This window comes from Struthio camelus, chromosome 3 (genome assembly GCF_040807025.1).
Source record: "Struthio camelus isolate bStrCam1 chromosome 3, bStrCam1.hap1, whole genome shotgun sequence".
In the NCBI taxonomy this organism is placed as follows: domain Eukaryota; kingdom Metazoa; phylum Chordata; class Aves; order Struthioniformes; family Struthionidae; genus Struthio; species Struthio camelus.
In genome coordinates, this window is record NC_090944.1 from 69,743,868 (window position 1) to 69,765,453 (window position 21,586).

Genomic DNA, 21,586 nt, shown 5'->3' on the forward strand with positions numbered 1-21,586 from the left:
GTGTCATCAGCACTGCGCTCCTTTGGAAAAAAAGAGGGTACCATGCCTAATTTACACCATCTGACAAGAATTTGGCTAGGCAGTATGGCTGTTCTCCTGCTAGGTAACTCAGCTGTGCTATGGTCCTTTCTTATGCATATAAGCATCATTAGGATGCTATATGTAGTATGGCTATTTGAACAGTGGGAATCAGCACTATAAGCATCGCTGTTCTATAAGACACTCTCTCAACAGCAAGTATATAACTGTGGCATTCAATCCCAATGGCAATATATGATTAAGCTCCTTAGCCTGGACTTGCTCAATTGTTTAAATACCTTTTCTGTATCACAGTCAACCAGTAAACCTATATGGAACAAGAGAACAGTGCACTTGGTATCTTCTGGTGAGATCTTAAATGTTTCCAATTACCACATGGCTAAAAGCCCAGAAACGGTTACGAGTGCCAGAGACATCTGTAAAAACAACAGCAACTTATAAATATTGGTGTAATGTGGGCACTGCTGCAATGATAAATGTAAAGTGATTAAAAAAACAAATAGTTGTTTAGTTTCAAGTCATTCTTCATTTCAGTTTATTCTCACAAAGTGCTCAAGTTATAAACAGAAATATGAATAATAAAAATATATAATTAAAGTGCTCAAAATGTATTCAAGTTCCTCTTTCAACTCTGTTGTAACTCTCTACCTTAATAATATTTACTTCAAGAGAAGAAGGTAAAGATTTTGTTTGAAACCTTAAGGTAACTGTTTTGCTGTAAAGGTAAATATTCGCTTTTTGACCACTCAACTTTTTGAAAAATTGTATTTGATTTAAACTATTCAGAATTATACGTTCATCTGTGCTTTTATTAGCTCTCAAGGATTTAAGCAAGAATTTAAGATGAACTACTTCAAAAGACACAAAGAAAGAGCACAGCTTCCACATTCCTTGCCACGTTTTCCTACTAGCCTCTGACACACTATCCCTTCCAAAACTGCTCTGTGATGTTGACTGTATCCAGTTTTACAAGCCCACTGCCTCACATACCAACACACTAAATTTTCCTGCACAGCATACAGCAACGTCTGTAATTCAAACTCCCCACCTTGAACTCTCCATCTCCATTCTCAAATTTTAAAAGGCAGACAACACGAACCAAAGTATCACTCTCTGCATCCCACAGCAGCACAAGTGAACTTTATACTGCCCCATCCCCTTTCACTTCACTCTTTAAAAAAAAAAAAAAATAGAACTTTTATGTAACCACAACAGCATTTTAATTCTCCAGATGGCCATGCAAAGTGAGTTTCTCAGTGTCAACATCGCTGGGGTCCCTCTGTTAAAATTCCTAAGAAATGAAAGAAAGCACTTACGCTTATTTTTGTTTTTCAGCGTTTCCCCATGTTTTGTTTTTTCTTGCTGCAGGGGAATTCAGCAGCGTCCTGGGTTTTGTGTATTTTGTTTTCAAAATTAATAAATGTGCAAATTGTAAACAAACATGCCACATTTTAAAAAGAATAAAAAGCAAGCCAGCTCCCAAGCCTTTAACCAAAGGCAAATGGTAAGTCAACAGTGCACCACCAGTCTTGAGGCTCGCTGCTGTTGAGCCTCAAGACTGATTGCTACTGATAAGTAGGTCTTTGTGACTGATAACTATTTTGGACAACAGTAAAATAACAACAACAAGAACAATCATATCAATATATATTGTTCCATTCGCAGCTCTGATAAAGCTGTAACCAGAAGTGTAAAGCTTACTCTCCACCTTACTCATTTTATTACCAAAAAAATAAAATACAGACACAAGTTTACTAAAATCGTGACATGTAAGGGGAAAAAAAAAAAAACAGGACTGTCTCTCTGACGGCTCTACAAATCTTCATGTTTTACTGAAAATCACACCCTTGCATTGAACTTCAGTAAAGTAGGAGAGAGCAATTCTGCTGTGTACATATATTAAGCCCTGGACAGGCTGAACTGTTGACCTTCTTTGCCACTGAAAAATCAGTTAATCATAAAACTGACCTGTTAGCTGTTACTCAGAAGCAGCAGCCAACGTGGCTGAACAACTTCTAATTTACAGCTGATAAAGCAGGCGAAGTGGACAAGTCGAGATCACGACGCATCTCCCACCCAAAGGACAAGCCGAGTACGCGATCACAAGTCACCCAACACGCTCCCAAGGAACCCAAATCAACCCAAAAGCCACACGAAGCAACCCGAAGGCTACTTCCGATTCAAGCGCTGCCCGCGGCCTTTGCTTCAGGTTTGGAAACCCCGGTGATGTGAATAACGTGAGGAACCACGCTGGGCAGGACAGCTGGCAACACGGCAACAACTGCCCAGGCCGGGTGCAGCCGGCGGTGCGGCGGGGAGGCAGGAGCCCAGGGCCGCGTAAGCCCAGGCACCCTGCGACGCACCAGTGCGCTCGGCAAACACTTGAGCTGCGCTTCAAGAAGGAAATAAAAGGAATAGAGCTGGCTCTTCTGGAGGATAATGGAGGAAAATAATGTTTTGCTCAACATGTTTTAGTCTCACTTGACTTGCTTAAAAACACTCCGTTGTATCGTACAGTCGATTGCTCAGCACTGCCTTTAATCGCATATATGTGACTGCAAACTGACAAAACAACATACAAGCTTTTCAGTAAAACGCAGTCACTTAGCTTCAGCACGGGAAAGATTACCTAGGAAATTGCAGTTACTCAAACTGATTTTTGCAGGACTTCTTAACTAATGAAAGAATTATCCCTTTATTAGAAATCAAATGTGTTTAGCATCACTGGAAACATTTACTGAACAAGTCATCAGTCATTGTTTTTGCTATTAGGAAGACAGAAATACTCTAAATACCTTATAATAAAAGTGTATGTCTGATATGGAGATGAGTACAATCATTGCGTAAATTGTTCAAAAGTAGGATACGTCTCCAGCAAAACACAGGCTAACAGATCAATAGTACGTTATTATGAAATGTCATGAAATTATAAATACTAAATGAATTATGTGAATAATCATTTTCAATCTTCATTCCAAAATAATGCTAAAATCTGCTCTATATATAAAATAAACAAAAAGCAGAATACTAACCTATTCTTACTGATGTGCCTGTGAGGTAACTACCACTGGTACTTGGAACAAAAACATTAAAAACTCATCAGATCAATGTTCAGTAATGTGTGCTTTTTAATCCATATAGAGAGCAGTCAAACTCCACTCTGAAAATTCATTTTTTTCCCATCACTCCATTTGACACTGAACAGATAATCAATTATAATTTGTTTCAAAATTTGAACTAATACTCACAAAACTTATGGAAAGACAAAATTGACAAAGAACACCGACAGGAAAAAGAAAAAGGATATCCGTCTGAAAAATAAGTGATATTGGCAGTAGCAAGAATTAGGAATAATTGAAGAATCTCCAGAAAGAAGATATTACTGCAGAGATGTCATCTAATATAGAAGAGTAAATCACCTGCCAGTCACTAGTACAACACCAGGAGCAAGAGATTGCAGTGTTAGCTATTTCATTATTAGCTTTACCTTTTCTTATAAATCTTTTCAGAAGAGACTAATTTTTATGTTTGTGCTTTGCCTTCCAAGAGCAAAATGTTTATTAAAAAAAAAAAAAAGGCACGGGCTTCAATTTCATATTGCTTTGGGGGCCCTTGCAGTTGCCTTACAAAAGTCTTGGTAGGACAAGGAGCATCAGTCTTCATGTTCAGAGAGGTGACAAAGAAGCACAGAGATCTGCTGTTCAGCCCAATCCTTTCAAGGACCCATTCCCTGATGCTGGGCAAAATTCATCAGTCTCCGAAAACCTTTGCTAACTCACTTCTTCTAATTAAAAATGCTTAAAAATAATATATATTTACCTTTACTTTCATGGAATAAGATGAACCAGTCTTACTGCAAGGTAAACAAACAGCTTGAGATTTTACTATAAAAATAACGTTGTCACAAAAGTTTGGATTTTTTCTTTTAAAGGTTTTTTTTGATGTGGTTTAAATCACAGGGAAGTGAGTTGAAAATTTGCCTCAGACCAGATCAGATTTTGGTGCCTTATATTTTAGCATTAAAAAGAAAAAATAAAATAAACAAAATCAAATTAAAAAAAAATCACATCCAAAACTGCCTCGTTTCCCCTATTTTCTAAAGAGATGTCAAACTTCACATGAATCATGACCTCCTTTCTTCTCCTTCCCCATTAAAAAGCTTGAATCTGTCATAAACACTGCGTAAATAAAGTTTTATTTTTCAAGTGCTGGGAAAAAAACATTTTGGATTTGTTAGTCTTGGCTCACTCTGTTTAAAACAGAAGCTGTTTCAAATTTCTAATGTACTTTTTCAGAACAATGTCTAAAATGATTCAGAACAATAAATCAGTGCTTTAACCTTACTTAGATCTCAAAAGCTGTCATCTGAACTGAGATGGACACAAAAATGTTTTCACTTCACAGGAGAGAGAAAGACTAAATTATAAATAAGATCACAAATTTCAAAAACGCCTTCAGTTCCAGAATTGCTCCAGCTGACAGCTTACTGGTTAAAGGATTAAAGGAGCAGCGTGCTTCAGCCTTCAGCAGTATTATGCCCAATTTCAAAACAAAACAACAAAACAGACTAGCTAATTTCCAGGGATTTATACTTATTGTCCTACCCCTGTAGAGGACACTTGCAGTATTACCTTGCAATCCAGACACCAACTGCTTCCTTGAGTAAACAAAATGAATGATCATATAAGCTTAGATAAGAATTAGAATGGATGTCCAGCTGAGCTCTGTGACCAATGTGTGATAAAAGATTTTATTTATATTTCTATTTTATACACACACACACACGAAAAAAAAAAAATGCATGGAACTGAACCACTGCAGCTCTTCCTTCTTACTACTTTAATGCAGTTTTTAATAGGTGGTTATCAGCACTCTTTGCTACATCTAATATAGTGTAAACCACAAATCCAGCCCTAAAAATCTTGAGATTAGGTTAAAAAAAAAATTTAATTTCCTTTCATTTGCCTCCAGGTTTGGTGTTCAAACCTACAATATTTTTGTGCTGTAACTATAAGAGGTAGATATTATTTTTCTTTTTTATGGAAGTTGAGATTAAAATAACTTTAAGTTAGCTTTACAAAGCATAGCATCTAACACTGTGCTTAACCTTCTTGGTGCTGGCTATAAAGAGGCACTCTAAAAATCAGAAGCAGATAGCAAGTTTCTGCAACACTCATGACTGTGGTAGTGATAGGTCGAAGATGGAGAAGGGAGAAAATTCCATTAATACTTGTATTTTAGAAGTTAGCCACAGATTCTGGCAGGCCATGCCTATCTTTTTTGAAAAAGGAAAAACAAACCCCGAAAGACTACATTTTTGTAAAATTCTGTTTCTTAAAGAGATTCTTTTTCCATGCAAGTTCCTTTCGGTACAAATTTTCAAAATGCAAGGGTAAACATGAAGTGAAGAACAGACAGATTGTCCTTTCCAGAAATAATGAGGTGTCCATCTTTTCAAAAAGAGAAGTGAAAGATTTCCTCAGCTTTATACAATCCCATTTGTTAACCTAGCTCCCACAGATAGCAAATAGGAACTAAAGAGAGTAACCAGACAAAGCAGGAGACGCAGAAAAAAACAGATGCACATTGGCCTAAACACAGCGGCATCTCTTGGGTGCCAAGGGAAACCTCAAGTTCTGCTACAGGTTAATTGCAGCCAACAAACCCATAGAACAATTACATAGGAGAGAGTGAGAAAGGGAGAACTCACCTGCACATTTGGTTCTGGTGATGAGCGGAGGTCCTGGCTGTCCAGTTCCACCTTCTCCTGGTCTGGTGAGCAGGACCCGAATTTCATATTCGGTGTCAGGGTCCAAGTGCCAGAGCTTGTAAGTTGGTGCATTGACAGCATGGGTTTCTGTCCAGGTCCCCGATGTCATGCGGTACTCCACTTCTTTCAGAATGATAGGTCCATCGCCAATGATTGAATTTGCATTCAGCTGTATTAGCAAGTATGTAGGCCCAACACCAAGCAGCTGGGGGGGTGCTATCGGCCGAGGCGGCTCTGTGGGAGACACAAATGAAGAAAAAGCCGGCCATAAAATAAAAGCTGGAAAACTCATTAAGAGGAGGATTCTTTCAGAATACAGTTGTCAGGTTTTCATCAGCAGAGATCTAAAAACTTGAGAGTAAAATCAGAGCTACCTCAACCTAAGACAATCTGAGGAGAATTTCAGTTGATGGAAATGAGTGGAACACCGCCGACACCTCAGCAACATTATTTTTCCCATTTAAAAATCTGGGTTAGGGATGTGCAAAACCATAATCCGATTTATAAATTGCTGTTTTGTTAGGCATTTTCTGAAAAAAAAGGTTAAGGGTTAATGCTCATATATGTATTTTACTAGGTCAATCATTCAAGATTTTGAGAAACATAACTAGTTTTCTTTTATTGAAAGTAGTCATGTACATTCCTTAAAGAAATAGTTGTCATTAGCATTATATGCTAATACTGTAGAGAATATCTTAGAAATGAGCATCACCGCAGTTCATTTGAAATCCACCAGATGCAGTTATGGTAAAAGATACTGATATACATAAAAGGCATTCAGAATAACTCAGAACTGAGTAAAATTGGCTGGAGAATGACAAAATAAAGATGCATAGCAATAACATTAAAAATTGTTTTATTCTTAAATAACTTACTACTGATTTAGAATTTCAAACAATAGGATGCATGATGTTTTTTGTCCTCCTCTGCTCCAATCAGCCTCCCCTCAATTATTTCAACACATCTGCAAAGTGAAAAGGTAATGAAAAAGGCCAAGTGGGGAAGGTGAAATCTCCCTTACCTGAGAAATGTTTGCCTAAAGTAGCACATTGCCTAGGCATGATTTATTTTAAGAAACAATCACAAGCAACATGTACTTTCCTAATAAAATGAATCCACTGATAAACATGGAAGGTTCATTTTCATTCCAGATGGCTCATTTTTCAACTAATTTGTTTCAGTTAATTAGGCAACAATGCTAAATTCAATGCACACAGGGGTTTCACACAGCAGCGGTGCAGAACTAACAACATGGCAACTCTGAGCAGGTAGAGAGATCTGATGGCCAGCACATAAAAATAACATCTAACCCCAGACCATAAGATTTCCCTTCTCATCACCATTCCCCCACCACCCCGCTCTGTACAACAAAAGCTAACAAACGCAAGCATTGTGCGTATTCTGCCTCTCAGGAATGACTGCACCAATGTCATTTAAATAGCATGGGACCAGTCATGACCTAGAAGGGCTCTGAGATGGCCTCCAGACCTCCTTTTATGTCCTGCCATCAGTTTATGATGAAGTGTAGGTGAGAACTCTCTGGTTCTCTGGGTCCAGCAGAAAAGTTCTTCCTCAAGAATTGGCTCCCAACAGTAAATTTACCATCTCCATAAGCAAGCAAGATTCCCACGTTTTGCCACAAAAGCCTTCCTTACAGACTTTTCTTCTAAATTAGCTGCATATCAAACTACCCAGTTTGGAGATGAAGGACTGTGAATTTTCTATCATGGCCACCAGTGGAGCTCATTCTATTCTACCGGAGTAAAAAGGCAAATGCTCCTAGGTGTCCTAATGTCTCATTTTCGATATACAATATTTTATAAAGTATCTCCATTAATTACTAACATGGTTTACCCTGTTTTGGCAAGAAAAACGCATGTAAACTACTTTAGACCCCTACCTGCATCAAAACTCAGCAATGCAGCCAGGCTTAATGAGGGCAGTTTATTTGCTGCGGAACTAACACATTAAATGTCAAACTAATGAATTCTAAGGTCAGTGTATATTATAGCAGAAAACATAAATGTTGATGAGGATGATACACTACCAACAACAAGTTCGAAACCTATTAAACATGAGGCTATGTTTAGAAGTATATACTTTGATTAAGCGCATGATTATTACAAATAAAACCTCACATTAATGAAACTAATATACCATTGCATATTAAATTTTTATGTTAGAGGTAAAGCATATTCTTACATTAGCATATGTATTTTGTTTTTAAGCTCTTGAGGACAAGGATACTTATTTATATAGTCTCTCCCTGTTCCAATAAATTATGCATGAATTTTAATCAGTTAGCAAATGAACAAGTAATTGTTCTGCAGCATTATTAATATTCTTCATAATACAATATACCATCACAACTAGAGGTGTGGTGCAACCAGAAATCCCAGAAGTACACTAAGTATCAGCTGAAGCATGCAATTCCAATCTACCAGATAAACTTTTCCGGTGTTACCCAATTAACTTTCTATAATTATTCTTATTCATTATTCTATAACCAAATCCATCAAATATTTCCAAAATATAATTTAAAATTGCATAATTTCTTTTTATATATACAGTAACCTGAAACTTTTATGGCTTAAAAAAATACTATTAATAAAATTAGAAATAAGATCAAAGCTATTATTGTTCCGGTTACTATTTCCATAGCAAATATCACATGTGCACAATACTACTCTATCAGTGGTTTTTTAGCACAATTAACATTCTTCAAGGAAGTCATGTTTCTGGCTTTTCATCCGACCAATCTGGCTTCACCAAATAAATAATATAGTTATAAATAAATAATATATAGAGCGTCCCAGAAAGACAGTCTGTCCAAATTAAAATCCTCTTATGTACGGTATGAAAAGAAAAGAGATGCATGAAAGGGAATCCCAAAGAAAGTTACTCTCTCAGAAATGCTGTCTGGTTTATAAAGGATACAAAAACCTTAGCCCTCACTCAAGAGGAGTGAAAATGTTCGAGTTCAGAGCCTGGACTAGAGGTAGGGTTCAAGGAAGCTGCGTCTGAACGGGTAACATCTCCTCGGCCTCTGTGAACCCTTGCTCTGCTTGGGCTCTCCGCCTGCGATGGCCGCAATGCAAAATGCATTTTGTGGCTTTCGGTCACGCAAGCCCCACGCTGGACCTCAGGGGTCCATCTAGAACCAGCCCAGAGCATTTTAGCCTTTATTTCTGCTAAAATCAAACCAACCAGCCCCAAATCCCTAAATTATTATGAGCAGACAGTCAGGTATATTCACAGCTGAGGCGCGCGGTGTTCCTAGAAAGCAATTTTCTGTGAACACCGTTCCTCTTTTCTTCACCGTGAACCTTTTCTGAATAGCCATAGAGGTTCTAAACAATGCTTCACACAAAAGTATTTCAACCTATGCATGGCTTATTAATTGGTCAGGAGAGTCACTTTTTCAACAGGTATTTCAAATACAGTTACAAAATAGTATAAATGAATTCTCTGCATGGTAAGTTACATTTCTTCCTTTCCTAAGCGCAAACTTTAAAATCCCGTTTCAAGCGTGACTTGTTTAATTACAAACTCATTTTCAGACTATATTTTTAGTCTCCACTTAACATTAGCAAATCTGATGAAATCCCTTCCAGTATGCACGGCCACTAACACGTCTGAAAGACTATTTAAAAAGAGCACTTGTACATCTACACGATATTAAAGACATGAAAGTATTTTCATGCATAGCATTTTGCAGTATTTGGCTAGTTCTGCTTTTGACATAAAACGCCCACAGCTAAGATAATCAAAAATTAAGACTGACGTTTCATCAGTGTAAAGTTCCCGTTCTGCTGAGCTACTAGCAGTACATTATGCTCACATCAGTATGTGCATGACAGTACGTATTAAACGTACTGTGATATTTAGGCATCGATGACTAGAAGGAGCATGCAGCATCAATCCCAGCTATAAGTTTTCTTACAGTTAAACAGTTGTGTCATATTCTTAATATTAAACATTGCATGTAAATAACCATGTATTCATAGACAGAATAAACAACCAGAAGAAGTCAGTAGTGGAATTAGTATACTAACTAGTATGCATAAAATTTCCTATATTCTCATCAGCGCTACTATGTGCCCTCCTGAAACTAATCATATCCTAAATTTAAAATAAAGGAAGGAAGTTTCATTAGTGTTGTAGTGGTAATCCTATTTTGTTAATGATCCATTCAAAACAGCAGAAAACACTCAAACCAAAACAGAATCCTACAAGTGTTTCTACTTAGAAGGAAAAGCTGACACTGGAGGCACGCCTGATTAAATCTTATTTATTTACATGAAGTCATGTGTTACTGAGCGTGAGATGAATCAGTCACAGGAGACTTTCCTTGCTCAGAGCATGAAGATTTTAAGGGTTTTGTCGGGTCACCACACAGCCTGAACATCCAAGACAGGCGCAGCCTTTCATTCTCAGGACTCTCCTTTCCCCCTTGCTCACACAGACCTGCCACACACAAACGTCCCACTAAGTTCCTCTGCTCACTTGTTCAGTGGGTCTTTGTTCCGGTCACAGCACGTGTTCAGTCTTCTCTGTCAAATACCTTACATGAAGCAATACAGTTGATACGATGAGGGGCATCATCAGTTTAATCCAATGCGTACAAGCGGGATTAACCATAAAAGGTATAGCTTTTGCAATTATTCCACAACAAAGTATTCATTTATTTTAAAAGCCCAACAACATCAGCATCACCCCTCCAGAAATTAAAATTAGGATGTCTTAACAAAACCTGAAACTGTCAAGAAAGCGGGTAAATCAAAAGAATCTAAAATTCTCTTTAAATTTTCCTTAACATAGAGAAATAGAAATATCCAGAGAAATACAGGTAATACTGGAAGCACTGGGGAGCACAGTGGAGATACCTCTGCAGATGACCCAAGATCGTTTCAATTCCCACCTAGGATTAAAGTCATTTTTTCTTCTAGGGAAACGGTTATTTCTTATAAAACTGTTCAGGTATGTCTGCACGCTGCTTGCAAGAACTCGGGGTCCAGCACCTTACTCACTCTGGCCACATATATTTAGAGCATCATCTTGGCAACAGTAAGCTTCCTGGGCTTTGAGACACCCAAGGCTTCTTGAGGGAACAAGGGAGAGAGAGAAAACCCAAGAGCTGACCCTGTGCACAACTATACCGGTGCCTCTGCCGCGGGCTGCAAGTGGCAGAGAGCGAGGCTGTGGCAAAGCTGCAGCATAAGGCTCACGGCATCGAGCCGCAACAGCATGCAGGAGCAGGCTGCCAACGTTATGCGCCATGAATACTGTTTCAATACTTTTGCTATCTTGAAAGATTACATATGGTTTCAGGAATCGCAGGTTTTTTAAAATATTGAAAAACTGAAGAAGCATGAATATTTGTTTAAAAGATGGAGAAAATGTATGAGATTTAGCAGAAAGAATTATGGCGGTCAAGTACTTGCAAGGAAACAGAATTCTCAGCCTGAAAAGCTGGTTAATCCAAAGGGGGGAAAAAAAAGCATTAACAAGAAGCAGCAACTGAAGGGTTAAATTCAAATATGGTGTTGAGCCATAAATTTAACAGTGAGAATAGTAACAGAAGAATAACAACCAGTAATATTACAGGAAAGTCTACATTCTCTGAGTGTTTTCACTCAAGCCTTTCACTCATATGCCTTCTCATAAATTATACTTCAAGGAAAAAAAGAGAAGATAATAATAATACGTAAGACTGCAAAGAAGCACAAGTGGACGAAATTATGTGGTCATGAAGAAGGTTGCACAAAATAAGCTATGAAAAGTTTAAGCATAAAAACAAAATGGACACTTTCAGGAAAAATATTGGGCTTTTTTTCAGAAAAAATTATTCCACATGAGACATGGTATCTTTAATATGAAATTAAAATATTTTCTTTCAACCTTCTAAAACGGATAGGAAGTACTGCTCTACTGGGAAAAAAAAAAAAGTTTAAGAAAAAAATTCTTTTACACTTATACCTGCCTGGAGAATACACTTGGCATCTTCTAAATGGCTATCAAAGATACCATTTCTACACTGTCAAGACCTCTCTTGCCTTCGGTCCCAACAAAACCAGCACTACATTGCACTGTTACAAATGGAGGGCTATGCCACGTGGTGGGAGGAGTATTACAGAAAGAAGAACTTACTTGATGAGATAGTCTTCCACTAACTTTTCTACCCATTAAAAAACAGGTTAATGGAGGATTTGGGGATACCAAGCTGAAAGCACAGAGCTGACTAAAAGCAGAGGTATTTCATGAGCCTGCGAAGTACAGAAACTCTCTAGAGTTTATTTCTAAATTTCTAAACAAGATCAAGGACCTAGAATAACACCCACAGTTCAGCCTCTACCCTATACATACCTTCTCTAGTGAGCAGTTAAGTTCTTACTGACTTTGTTATATAATATACAAAAGACAAACAGATAAAAAAACCTTAACAAGCTCTGCATCAAAGACATCTCCCAGTGCACTGAGGGCAGTTCATTAATGGGAACTGAGTACTCTACTGGGCTTCCGGGGGAAAAAAATAGCTTACACTTCCTATTTATATTTTATTTTTCTGCATTACTGACAACATATGTCGAGATGCACATTGCTTTGAGACCTTCTAAATGCTAGTCAAAAATACACACGGGAAATCGAATACACAAAAGCTGGATCAGAGCAATCTTAATTAATCAATTCAAAGATGCAGGCATATAAGCATCCTTAAGTAGAGAAATGGCTTAGCTCATGGGATTTTAGCTTATATTTTCAAACTAGCGGTGCTTGATTTTTGCACCTGGGCAGCCCACCTTATTCTTGTGGCAAAAGAAGAGAGTAAGCATAAGCTTATCTTTGTGAGACATATTACACATAAGAAACACAGATCTACTCCTGCACAAGAGATAGGATGTTTCTGAAAAATGCTAGAATAACTGAGCACATGCACAAGGCAGTTTTCAACTGCCTCCGTGTTGTCTGCAAAAAATGGAGGGAATTAAGAGTTAGAGGCAGCTGCCACTGCAATCCGGCTTGTCTGTTCCCAGCCTGCTCCCAACCTTTTTCTCAAGGGTAGCACGTCTGTCTACCACCTTCCTACACCATCACTTCAATAGACTGTACCGGTTGCGTGCTGCCAGCGGGGCATGAGCTGCCACTGCCCAACCAGTGCACTGGTTCTGGACATCAGCCTTGAGGAGCACCCAGGAGTGAAGGCAGCCAAGAGCTGGCTGAGGTGGAGTCGCAAGTAGCAGCTTGGGCACACTTACTTGACCTGTCTGCAATGGCTGAAATAACATGCAGAGACCTGAGGTGTTTTTAAATTACCTACACTACTCCAAAACTAAACACTAGTTAGAAATTCATACGATAAACCCCACATAGCCGCAATTTAATCCTTTACAATGTTCACAAGTGCTGGACATTGTTCAGGCTTTAATGAATACTTCCTTAAGCCATTTCTTGGCTTCTCTATTTGTTCATGAACTGACATACAGGTTTTGCAACAAATTTTTGCTTCTTTTTTGCAATCATCAGAAACTCCTCTCTCCTCAAGTTTAACTCATTTTAATAGCAGCTTTATTTTTCTACTATGCTATTTTTTCTAACAGAAAAGTTTCAATTGCTTCCACCTCTATCTTCCAGAGACAACTCAGAGAATAGCAGTCATTCTGGCTTCCTGTTGCTTATGCAGGATAACAGCTTCTTCCCCCAGAAGCATACTGAAGAGAAGTCATCAAAAACTGACTTTAATATATTATGCCATACAACGATTTCATAAAATCAGGTAGAAATTTGTAGGCTTTCATAGGTAAGCGTTCCAAATCACCACAAGCCTCTTGTTACATGTTTCCAGAGATAATAAAAACCTAATTCAAACTTATCTCAGCTGCTGTCCTGTGACCATAAATGATAGTAGCTGCGTGGAGAAACTTGAACAGCTCGTGATCTAGCACTCTGCCGCAAAGCTTCAACTATTTTTCCAGCACCTGAATTCGCACACAGAGATGTTTTCTATGACCCAAGAAACATTCTCTCAGTGGCTTTAAAATACAATTTATCACAACTGTCCAGTATCTAGCACCGGTTGATAGTCCTGAGGTTGATACATAATACCTACAAAATGTTACTATTTAATTAAAAGAGTTAGTTGTCTGGAACAAAAGTTCCTCCTTTAAGCAATAGCTTAGTGACCAGCTTGCTGGACCAGTGATATATCTGACTCACATAAAATTTTCATTGTCTTTTATTACTTGAAATGGAAAAACTGAAATAATGTTTTAAATAAACATTCAAAAATAAATATCTATAACAATAAAATTCAGGATATTATATAAGGAATCCATGAAAAAACACAACAGAAATGGCAAACTGAACAGTGAGCTCAGGACAATGGGTTAGTTAGAATATTGACATATTGGACTGTAATATAATTTCTAAATTTTGAGTCTGCAAATAGGGGATGCTATGTCACAAGTTCACCAAACTGCAGATTTGTCTTTGAGCACCTGCATAATATATCAAGTCTACGTATTAAGTACAAAGCGTGCAAGTTCATGCAGCTAAAATGTGTTTAATCTAAGTGACACAGCACTTACTGACTGCCTAAAGTGCTGAAATAAGAAGAATTATTTCAACAGTGAAAACTGCTAACTCCTGCATGGTGATTTCATATCCTATGCATCACCATGGCATTTTATTCACCTTGATGTGAAACACCACTGCATTCATTTTATTATCTTCCTTTAAATAAAAGGAACAGTGTGCAGCTTTAGCATTGTCAGCAGAAACCGTGAACAACGTTAAGCTCATGCTCAGCTTACACAAAAAAGTCATCTGAAAAACTGAAGCATATCGTCTCTTTACACAACTTTTAAACAGAACACATGCCTACTTATTAAGTGATAGTAGGTCACGCTACCTTGGGAATCAATTAAAAGAGTATGACATATTTTGTCAAAAAGATCGCATTGTGGTGAAAACATTTATGTAGTACTTTCATACAGAAAAGAAAGAAAAAGAAAATAGAAAAAGTGATACCTGTAATGAGAAGACACTCAAATCTAAAAAAAAAAAAAAAAAATTGCTCACTGTAAATGAGTCAGCTATAGCAATGTCTAATGCACAGACTTTATTACAGTGACTTCATTATCCACATGCATCAGTGATTTCCTTGAGATCTCAACACTGAGATTACTATTGGTAGGAAATAATTTATCTGCTTCACTGTCAGAAACCAGCAGGTTAAGAGCAATTGAATGCCTTCTTAAAAAATTGGTACCTCCCAAGAACTACTCTCACCTCTATAAAACTTTGCAATGGGATATTTGACAATACTGCAATCTTTGTGCCTCTCACATGCCGTGAATGAACAGAAGAAGTAGAACTAGACATTAGGGGAAGAGTGCCTGAAGAATGACAAAATATTCTTTTAGGGACTCCAAGATTTTCTTCTACATCCACAGATACGTAATGAGAATATTATTTTCTTTTCTTTCCTTCTTCTCATGGATTTTTTTTTTTATTTCAAGTCTGAGCTGGACCAATAAGCTGATACTTTTAAGATTTTTGCATTGTTTTTGTATCTGTTGATGCTACAGTCATGCTCACATTTAGTTTATTACCTATACAAACTAGGTACCGAAACTATGACAGGTATACCTGTTAAAAAAAGTCATAGTGACATATTTGTATCAAACAAAAAGAATTATTAAATGACTTCAAATACCTAAAGCAAAAATGGAGCATTTCAGTATAAATCAGTGACATGCACACACAAGAAAACTCACTGTCACAAAGTTATGCCTTACTAACTTATACCTCTATAAAACTTAAAGCAAAAACAAACAAACAAACAAACCACACACAAAACTCCTGGAATTCAGTGGGTGCCTTCTGTCCTATCACATGCATGCAGTTTAGCTGTATTTCTTACGTAATGCGGAGCTTTGTTTTTTAATAGGAAAAGGGTATGCGGAGAAGCTTAGCACATAACTCATTGCGCTACTGTGTCATTTGAGAGAACTGCACATTCCCCGTGTATCGATCGACCCTCCTGTTTGGTGTGCTTTCATGTCCAGAAACCTTTCAGAATGTCTCACTTTGAAAAATGCATTACATCTGGCCACAACTAATTCAATTTTTGTTTCCACTACCTACATGCCTTTTAGTTGATAGATAAATGTTTCACATGTTACTGGGACAATAACTTGGTCAGGGAGTTCAGAACTGTATCACGCTCTTTAAGCGCAACGAGCTGCATACGTTGCTATACCAGAAGGGAACTGAATCATAAAAAGCCTGTAGTTGAGGGAGATCACTGACACGATTTCAGTTTCCAAACACTTGCAGTTTCATTTAGTAGTGATTATAGAAGCACGGAAAAAGGGAGTCACACATTTCTCACCTTTCCAATCCACCAACCTTCTGTCATATATCTGTTCGCCTTTCCCATCCTGACAAGCCACTGGCTCCTGAGATACCATTAGTATTCCCAAATTGCTCACTGCCATGTAATACCTACTCAAGTCTTTACATACGTCTGCCAGCTGCCTGCAGGCTGTTTGCACACTGCCAGGGTTATGTGCCACATCACATGTATGAGGCCGCTACATGGCCCAGCCTTGCACTCTTTGTCCTTCCACTTCATTGCCTCAGCAGTACCCCAGGGCTCATGTTCCTCCTCCACCGTCTTTCCTCTTTCCTATTTTGGGTTATTCCATGCACCCAGGGCAGAAAGCTACGCGCTGTAAGTATAGACTTATTTTTCCTGCAAGCACTACCCCGGCCCTAGACCTTGACTCCAGGAGGTGGGAGAAGGAAAGAAAGCAGCTCACACACCATATTGCCAGGGCAAGATGCATCAAGACCCTTACAAATGCACAAGAGACCAAGATGAACTTAGAAATTTCCCCTTCAGTCTGGAAGGGCCCCTATGAATATTTGTGGAAGAGAAAAAAATAAAACCTCTCCTCTCCAAACTTTTTCCTTAGGTATCCCATTTTATTAGACTATTAGTTAAAACATTTTCCATCAGCACTTCAGTTCTACCATCAAAGGAAGAACGGATACAATTTACTATATGGGTTATGTGGTAATTATTAACTAGAAAGTTTGGCTGTGCTCAGATTATTCAAGTTTAAGAGAAAAAGAAAAATGACAGAATCTATCATTCTTGAGCAAACTCATTTTATTTTTGAGGGACTATTTCCTCACTCAAATCCATCTATTTCTATTCATAACCTTTTTTCAAGATATGTTTGGATGCTTCTACCAGCTATGTCTTCACATTTCTTATTACAGCATATCCAAATACTTCTTGCCAAAAATGCCAGAAGGCAGCCCACTGGGACGACAGAAAAGGGGTCTAATTTTAGAAGGTATTGAAATGTTTACTTCAGACTATGCGATGAACCAACTGAAACCAACATGGAAGCCCGTTTGGTTAATTCCTACATCACAGTTTCACATTAGAGATGTGAATTAGCCTTTATCTGATGCCTATCTGAAAAGGCAGTGCTACTTCTCACCACCAGTTCTGCATCCTGCCCTCTCCCTTGCAGTGCCACGCATCTACTCTCATCAGATCTAAGCCAGTCTAGGCTTAAGCAAATCTCTTCGGGTCACTGAGGGGAAGAGCAGGTTTCCTGCTTTCTAGGTCCCTGAAGCTGCTCCCAGTGAGCATTTCATTTATAGCATGAGAACAAATTGAGTCTTGAGAGGACAAGCTGAGTTAGGGGCTTTTTTAGTTGGTCTAGTAAAATTGGTTTATAGGAATATTCACCTTTGAAAGAGAAGACAGCACTGGAAACATTTCAGAGAAGGGCAATAAGAGTGATTGTAATCACAGAACAACACCTGGATGGGAAACAACTGAGTAGGCTAGGACTCCTCAGCCTGGAAAAGATTATCCGTCACATGACAGAGCTCTACAAAATCACAAATTACTTGAAGATAGATGCTGGAAAAGACAGAATAATTGAATCTTAATGCAGCAAATAGAGGATCAATGCATCAAATTGATGTAGTAGACAGCAGGTTCACAAATAAACAGAAGAAAGCGGTCTTCATGCATAAGAAGGTACTAGACTCGTATAACTCTTTGCCAAAGGATGTTGTGCATGCAACAGGATGACTCCTCACGAATCGGACAAAACTCACTAGGCTCAGGAACTCCCCCATCGCTGAAAGGAATCAGAAATTGAGAGTGGGTAACCAGAGGAAATGTCATGTATGCTTATCATGCTCTTTCTCTTCCCTAGATTTCTTCGTATGGCCGTTGGTTGAGAAAGGATTCCCAGTTAGCTGGATCCTTAGAATTTGAACAGGTGGGACCCTGCAGTGTTGGGGTTTGGCGTTCCGTTAACCTATTTCTGTTTAAATTCAGTGTAAAGACAGGAATTTTGACACTGAAAGCTGAACTGAAGAAGTAGATCTCAAATACGGAGCAAGATAAACGACAATTTCTATACACTGCCCTCACTCAGGTAACTGAGCTGAATTCTACCTATTCACAGTTTTAATACCTGAGATAAATGTTATATGCTTATATGTAATGGTCCAGTTACAAGAACATAATTTTCATTCATTTTGGCTACATTATTTTAGCACTGTAAATCATCTTATTAAGTATTTGAAGAGCAAACCTGAGAAAGTAACAGCATATTATTCTTCTACTGCATATTTTAATTCTTGAATGTGATGCTAATCAACAGCTCTTCAACTTGAGCTAGCGCACTGAAAGTTCAGTAACTAGGATTCTGTATTCACACAAGAAAGGCAAACAAAATCACCCATACTATAGAAATAATGAGCAGTGAAAAAATTACTAGGGCAGAAATTGGATGGTACAGCTTTCCTCTCCAAACAAAAGATCTACTGTTAATAATATAGTTTATAATAATATACACTATTATGGAGATTGCTACCTTCAAAGATTACACACGTAAAATATGTTATTTATTAAATTTAGGTTGCCGGTGCATACAAACATTTTGTCTAAGAATGTGTTTAGCTGGTTCTGCTTGTTGAAGTGAGCTGCTAAGAGCACATTAGAGCAGTACTTGGAGACAATAACCAAAATCAGATGCCACTGCCTTACCACCTAAACAAAAAGGAACAGTACCTTAAAAAAACTTTACACGTTACATAAATATCAGTAACAAAAGCATATCACCATAGGAAAAAATGCTGCATAATTTTATCTGCAAGCTCTGTTGGCCATAATACACAAAACTAGTAACATTTTTTTCCAGGTATTTTAAATACTGCAAATCAGAACTGATTTTCATGAAGACAAAGAAAGTCATGACTCTTCCTGCCAGATTCCAGAATCTTGCTTCAGCCCTCTGGTATGTGAGTGCTCTTTGCAGGAAATATATGTGTGTGTGTGTGTGTGTGTGTGTGTGTGTACGTACCTACATATATATGAGTACATATATGTGTGTATACATATGATACACAAACACATATATAAAAATGTATACACAAACACTTTAATTATTTATTACTGCAAGCACCAGGAAATCTCTCTCATGTGTCTTGCTACCCTTGTAATAGATGCAGATTCGGAAAAAAACTGTTCTGTCAACTCGGAAGATTGGTCAAGTTTTCCCACTGAACTCTACTTAGGCTACTTATCTTGCTTGCTTTCACGAAAATCTATTTGCGTAACCCAACCTCCGCCCCAGCCCATACAGAGAAAGGCAAACTGCATTTTCAGAAACATTCAGAATAAGTGTATGTAATCTGATAACTTTCCTTCCAACCATAACAAATCATAACACTGCATTTTGATATTTAAAAAAATCTTGCCCTTTCTTTTAAAAATAGCATTTCCTTTCAAAGACTACTTTACTTTAAGAAGTTAAATAGTTTGCCACTGAACTGAAACATCACCTCTCGGCTAGATGCATCGCTCTAAACCCTTTGTGCCAAAATTCTGGCATGGCCTCTTTTCCTCGCTCCCAAGGCTCATTCTCAGGGTGCAAATCTGCATTCGATGCACTTCTACTTATTGCCCATGTCCAGGGAAAACTCATAGGCTAGGTGACCACGAGCACAAAGCTAATTCTGGCTCCTTCTCCAATCCTCAAATATTCCCCAAGTACCTTTCTCATGGCCACACAAGTGCAGGAAATCTATTTTATAGTTAACTTCCATTACAGCCAAGTATATAGAGGAACCACCAACTAATCTCACACACACACACATTCACTCACTCTACAGTTTCCTAAATGCAGGGGCTTAGAAATTGAAAACGGATTAACTCCTCATACAAAAATCTTCCTTCTCCTTGAAGCCTAGATAGGCTGAGTCTTGGGTTCGGTGTTTTGAGAGAGTGAAACAATAAAAAGGGCTTGGGTTAAGAGAGGAGAAAAGAAAAAGAAAATTGGTTCAAAGTCAGTAAACAGCTGAAATAACAAAAAAAAAAAATCAGAAATATTTACATTAGCATTTTCAAAAAACAAAAAGTTTCGACTTTTCATGCCAGAGTCGCATGGGGCTTTAGACAACACTCAGAACCCAGTTCAGGACTGCGTCTGGAGAGAAGTGGTTCATTTAATCTCACAAGGAAGTTCCATATTCATTCCTCTTCTCTGACTGAAACAGAGCAAGGACTTGAGCAAAGAGTTCCTGTCTCCCAGGAGAGTGCCTCACCCTCCGGGCTACAGGCACTCTCAGAACAGTCTCTCAGTTCCTCCTTTCAAAGCTGAACTGTTTGCTACAACACATTCATTAAGTCATATGTCTACCTAGACGGTCAAGAGGCACACAGGGTCTTTAGTCATGGCTCCAGCTAGCACGGCTATGTTTCTATTTATGACGGCAGTATTTTGGCAGCTAAATACATCCAGCACATCTCATTTTCCTTAAGACACTAAAGTACTGGGAAATAAAATGGTAAATGAACTCAAAGTTGATAAATACAAAGAAGTGCATGACAGAGAAGACCCCATATGCACTCTAAATTACTATAATCAGACAGAAATAATATCCCTGTAGAGATTTTCATGAAAATATCACCTCAGTGCTCACTGCCAGACAAAAAGCCAGGCAAGACATAGGGAATTATTAGGAAAGGAACATAAAATAAAGCATAACACCATATGCCACTGTATAAACCCACAATGTGCCCACATCTTTAGGAATGCGTACAGATCGGGTCCTCATATCTCCTGCAGGATGGGCTAAAAGACAAGAAATAGAAAAGGGAAAGGAGGTTATCAGAGACCTTGGGCAACATCTGTATGTGGAGATATTAAGTAAATCGGGACTATTCAGCATGAAAGAATGATGACTAAGGGAATACGTGCTAGCAGTTTATAAAACTGCAAGTGGCATGAAAAAGATGAAAACGGAATGACTTGCTATTTCTCACAATGAAAAATGAAGGTGCATAATATCCATTCTTGCATATTCTCCTAAGCTCATATACTAAACAAAATGGATTTTTGGCCCAGTACTAGTGTTGTCTTAAGCTATTACCATGTTCTCCAGAGGAAGACGACTAGCAGTGGTCAAGTTAGTGATTGAGCATTGGACAACAAGCTGTGAACATGGGCCTCAATCCATTCTTGTGCGTGTCCTCTGCATAAAACTACAAATGCACCAACTGACCCCTTCTCTTCTTTCAAAGTGTGAACGGTAGCTGCACTTCCTTCCCATTTTATTATAAATGATGAAGTTTCTTTTTTTCTAATGCTCAACTGGAATTTTTTTGGTTTTAAAATAAAGCTACTTCAAGGAGTTAAAGCAGTAAAAACTAGCCTAAAAAGATAAAAGAGAGAG

The 21,586-nt window shown here is 38.1% G+C and overlaps 1 protein-coding gene across 17 annotated transcripts in view; it reads right to left on the minus strand.

The window, feature by feature from the left end:
* PTPRK (protein tyrosine phosphatase receptor type K) overlaps positions 1-21,586 on the minus strand; it is a 412,420-nt gene that overhangs the window by 165,772 nt on the left and 225,062 nt on the right. For all 17 annotated transcript variants that reach the window (XM_068938244.1, XM_068938243.1, XM_068938238.1 and 14 more), the window contains exon 7: positions 5,750-6,043. In XM_068938244.1, coding sequence (XP_068794345.1) covers positions 5,750-6,043 — 294 coding nt within the window. The remainder of the gene's footprint in view (positions 1-5,749; positions 6,044-21,586) is intronic.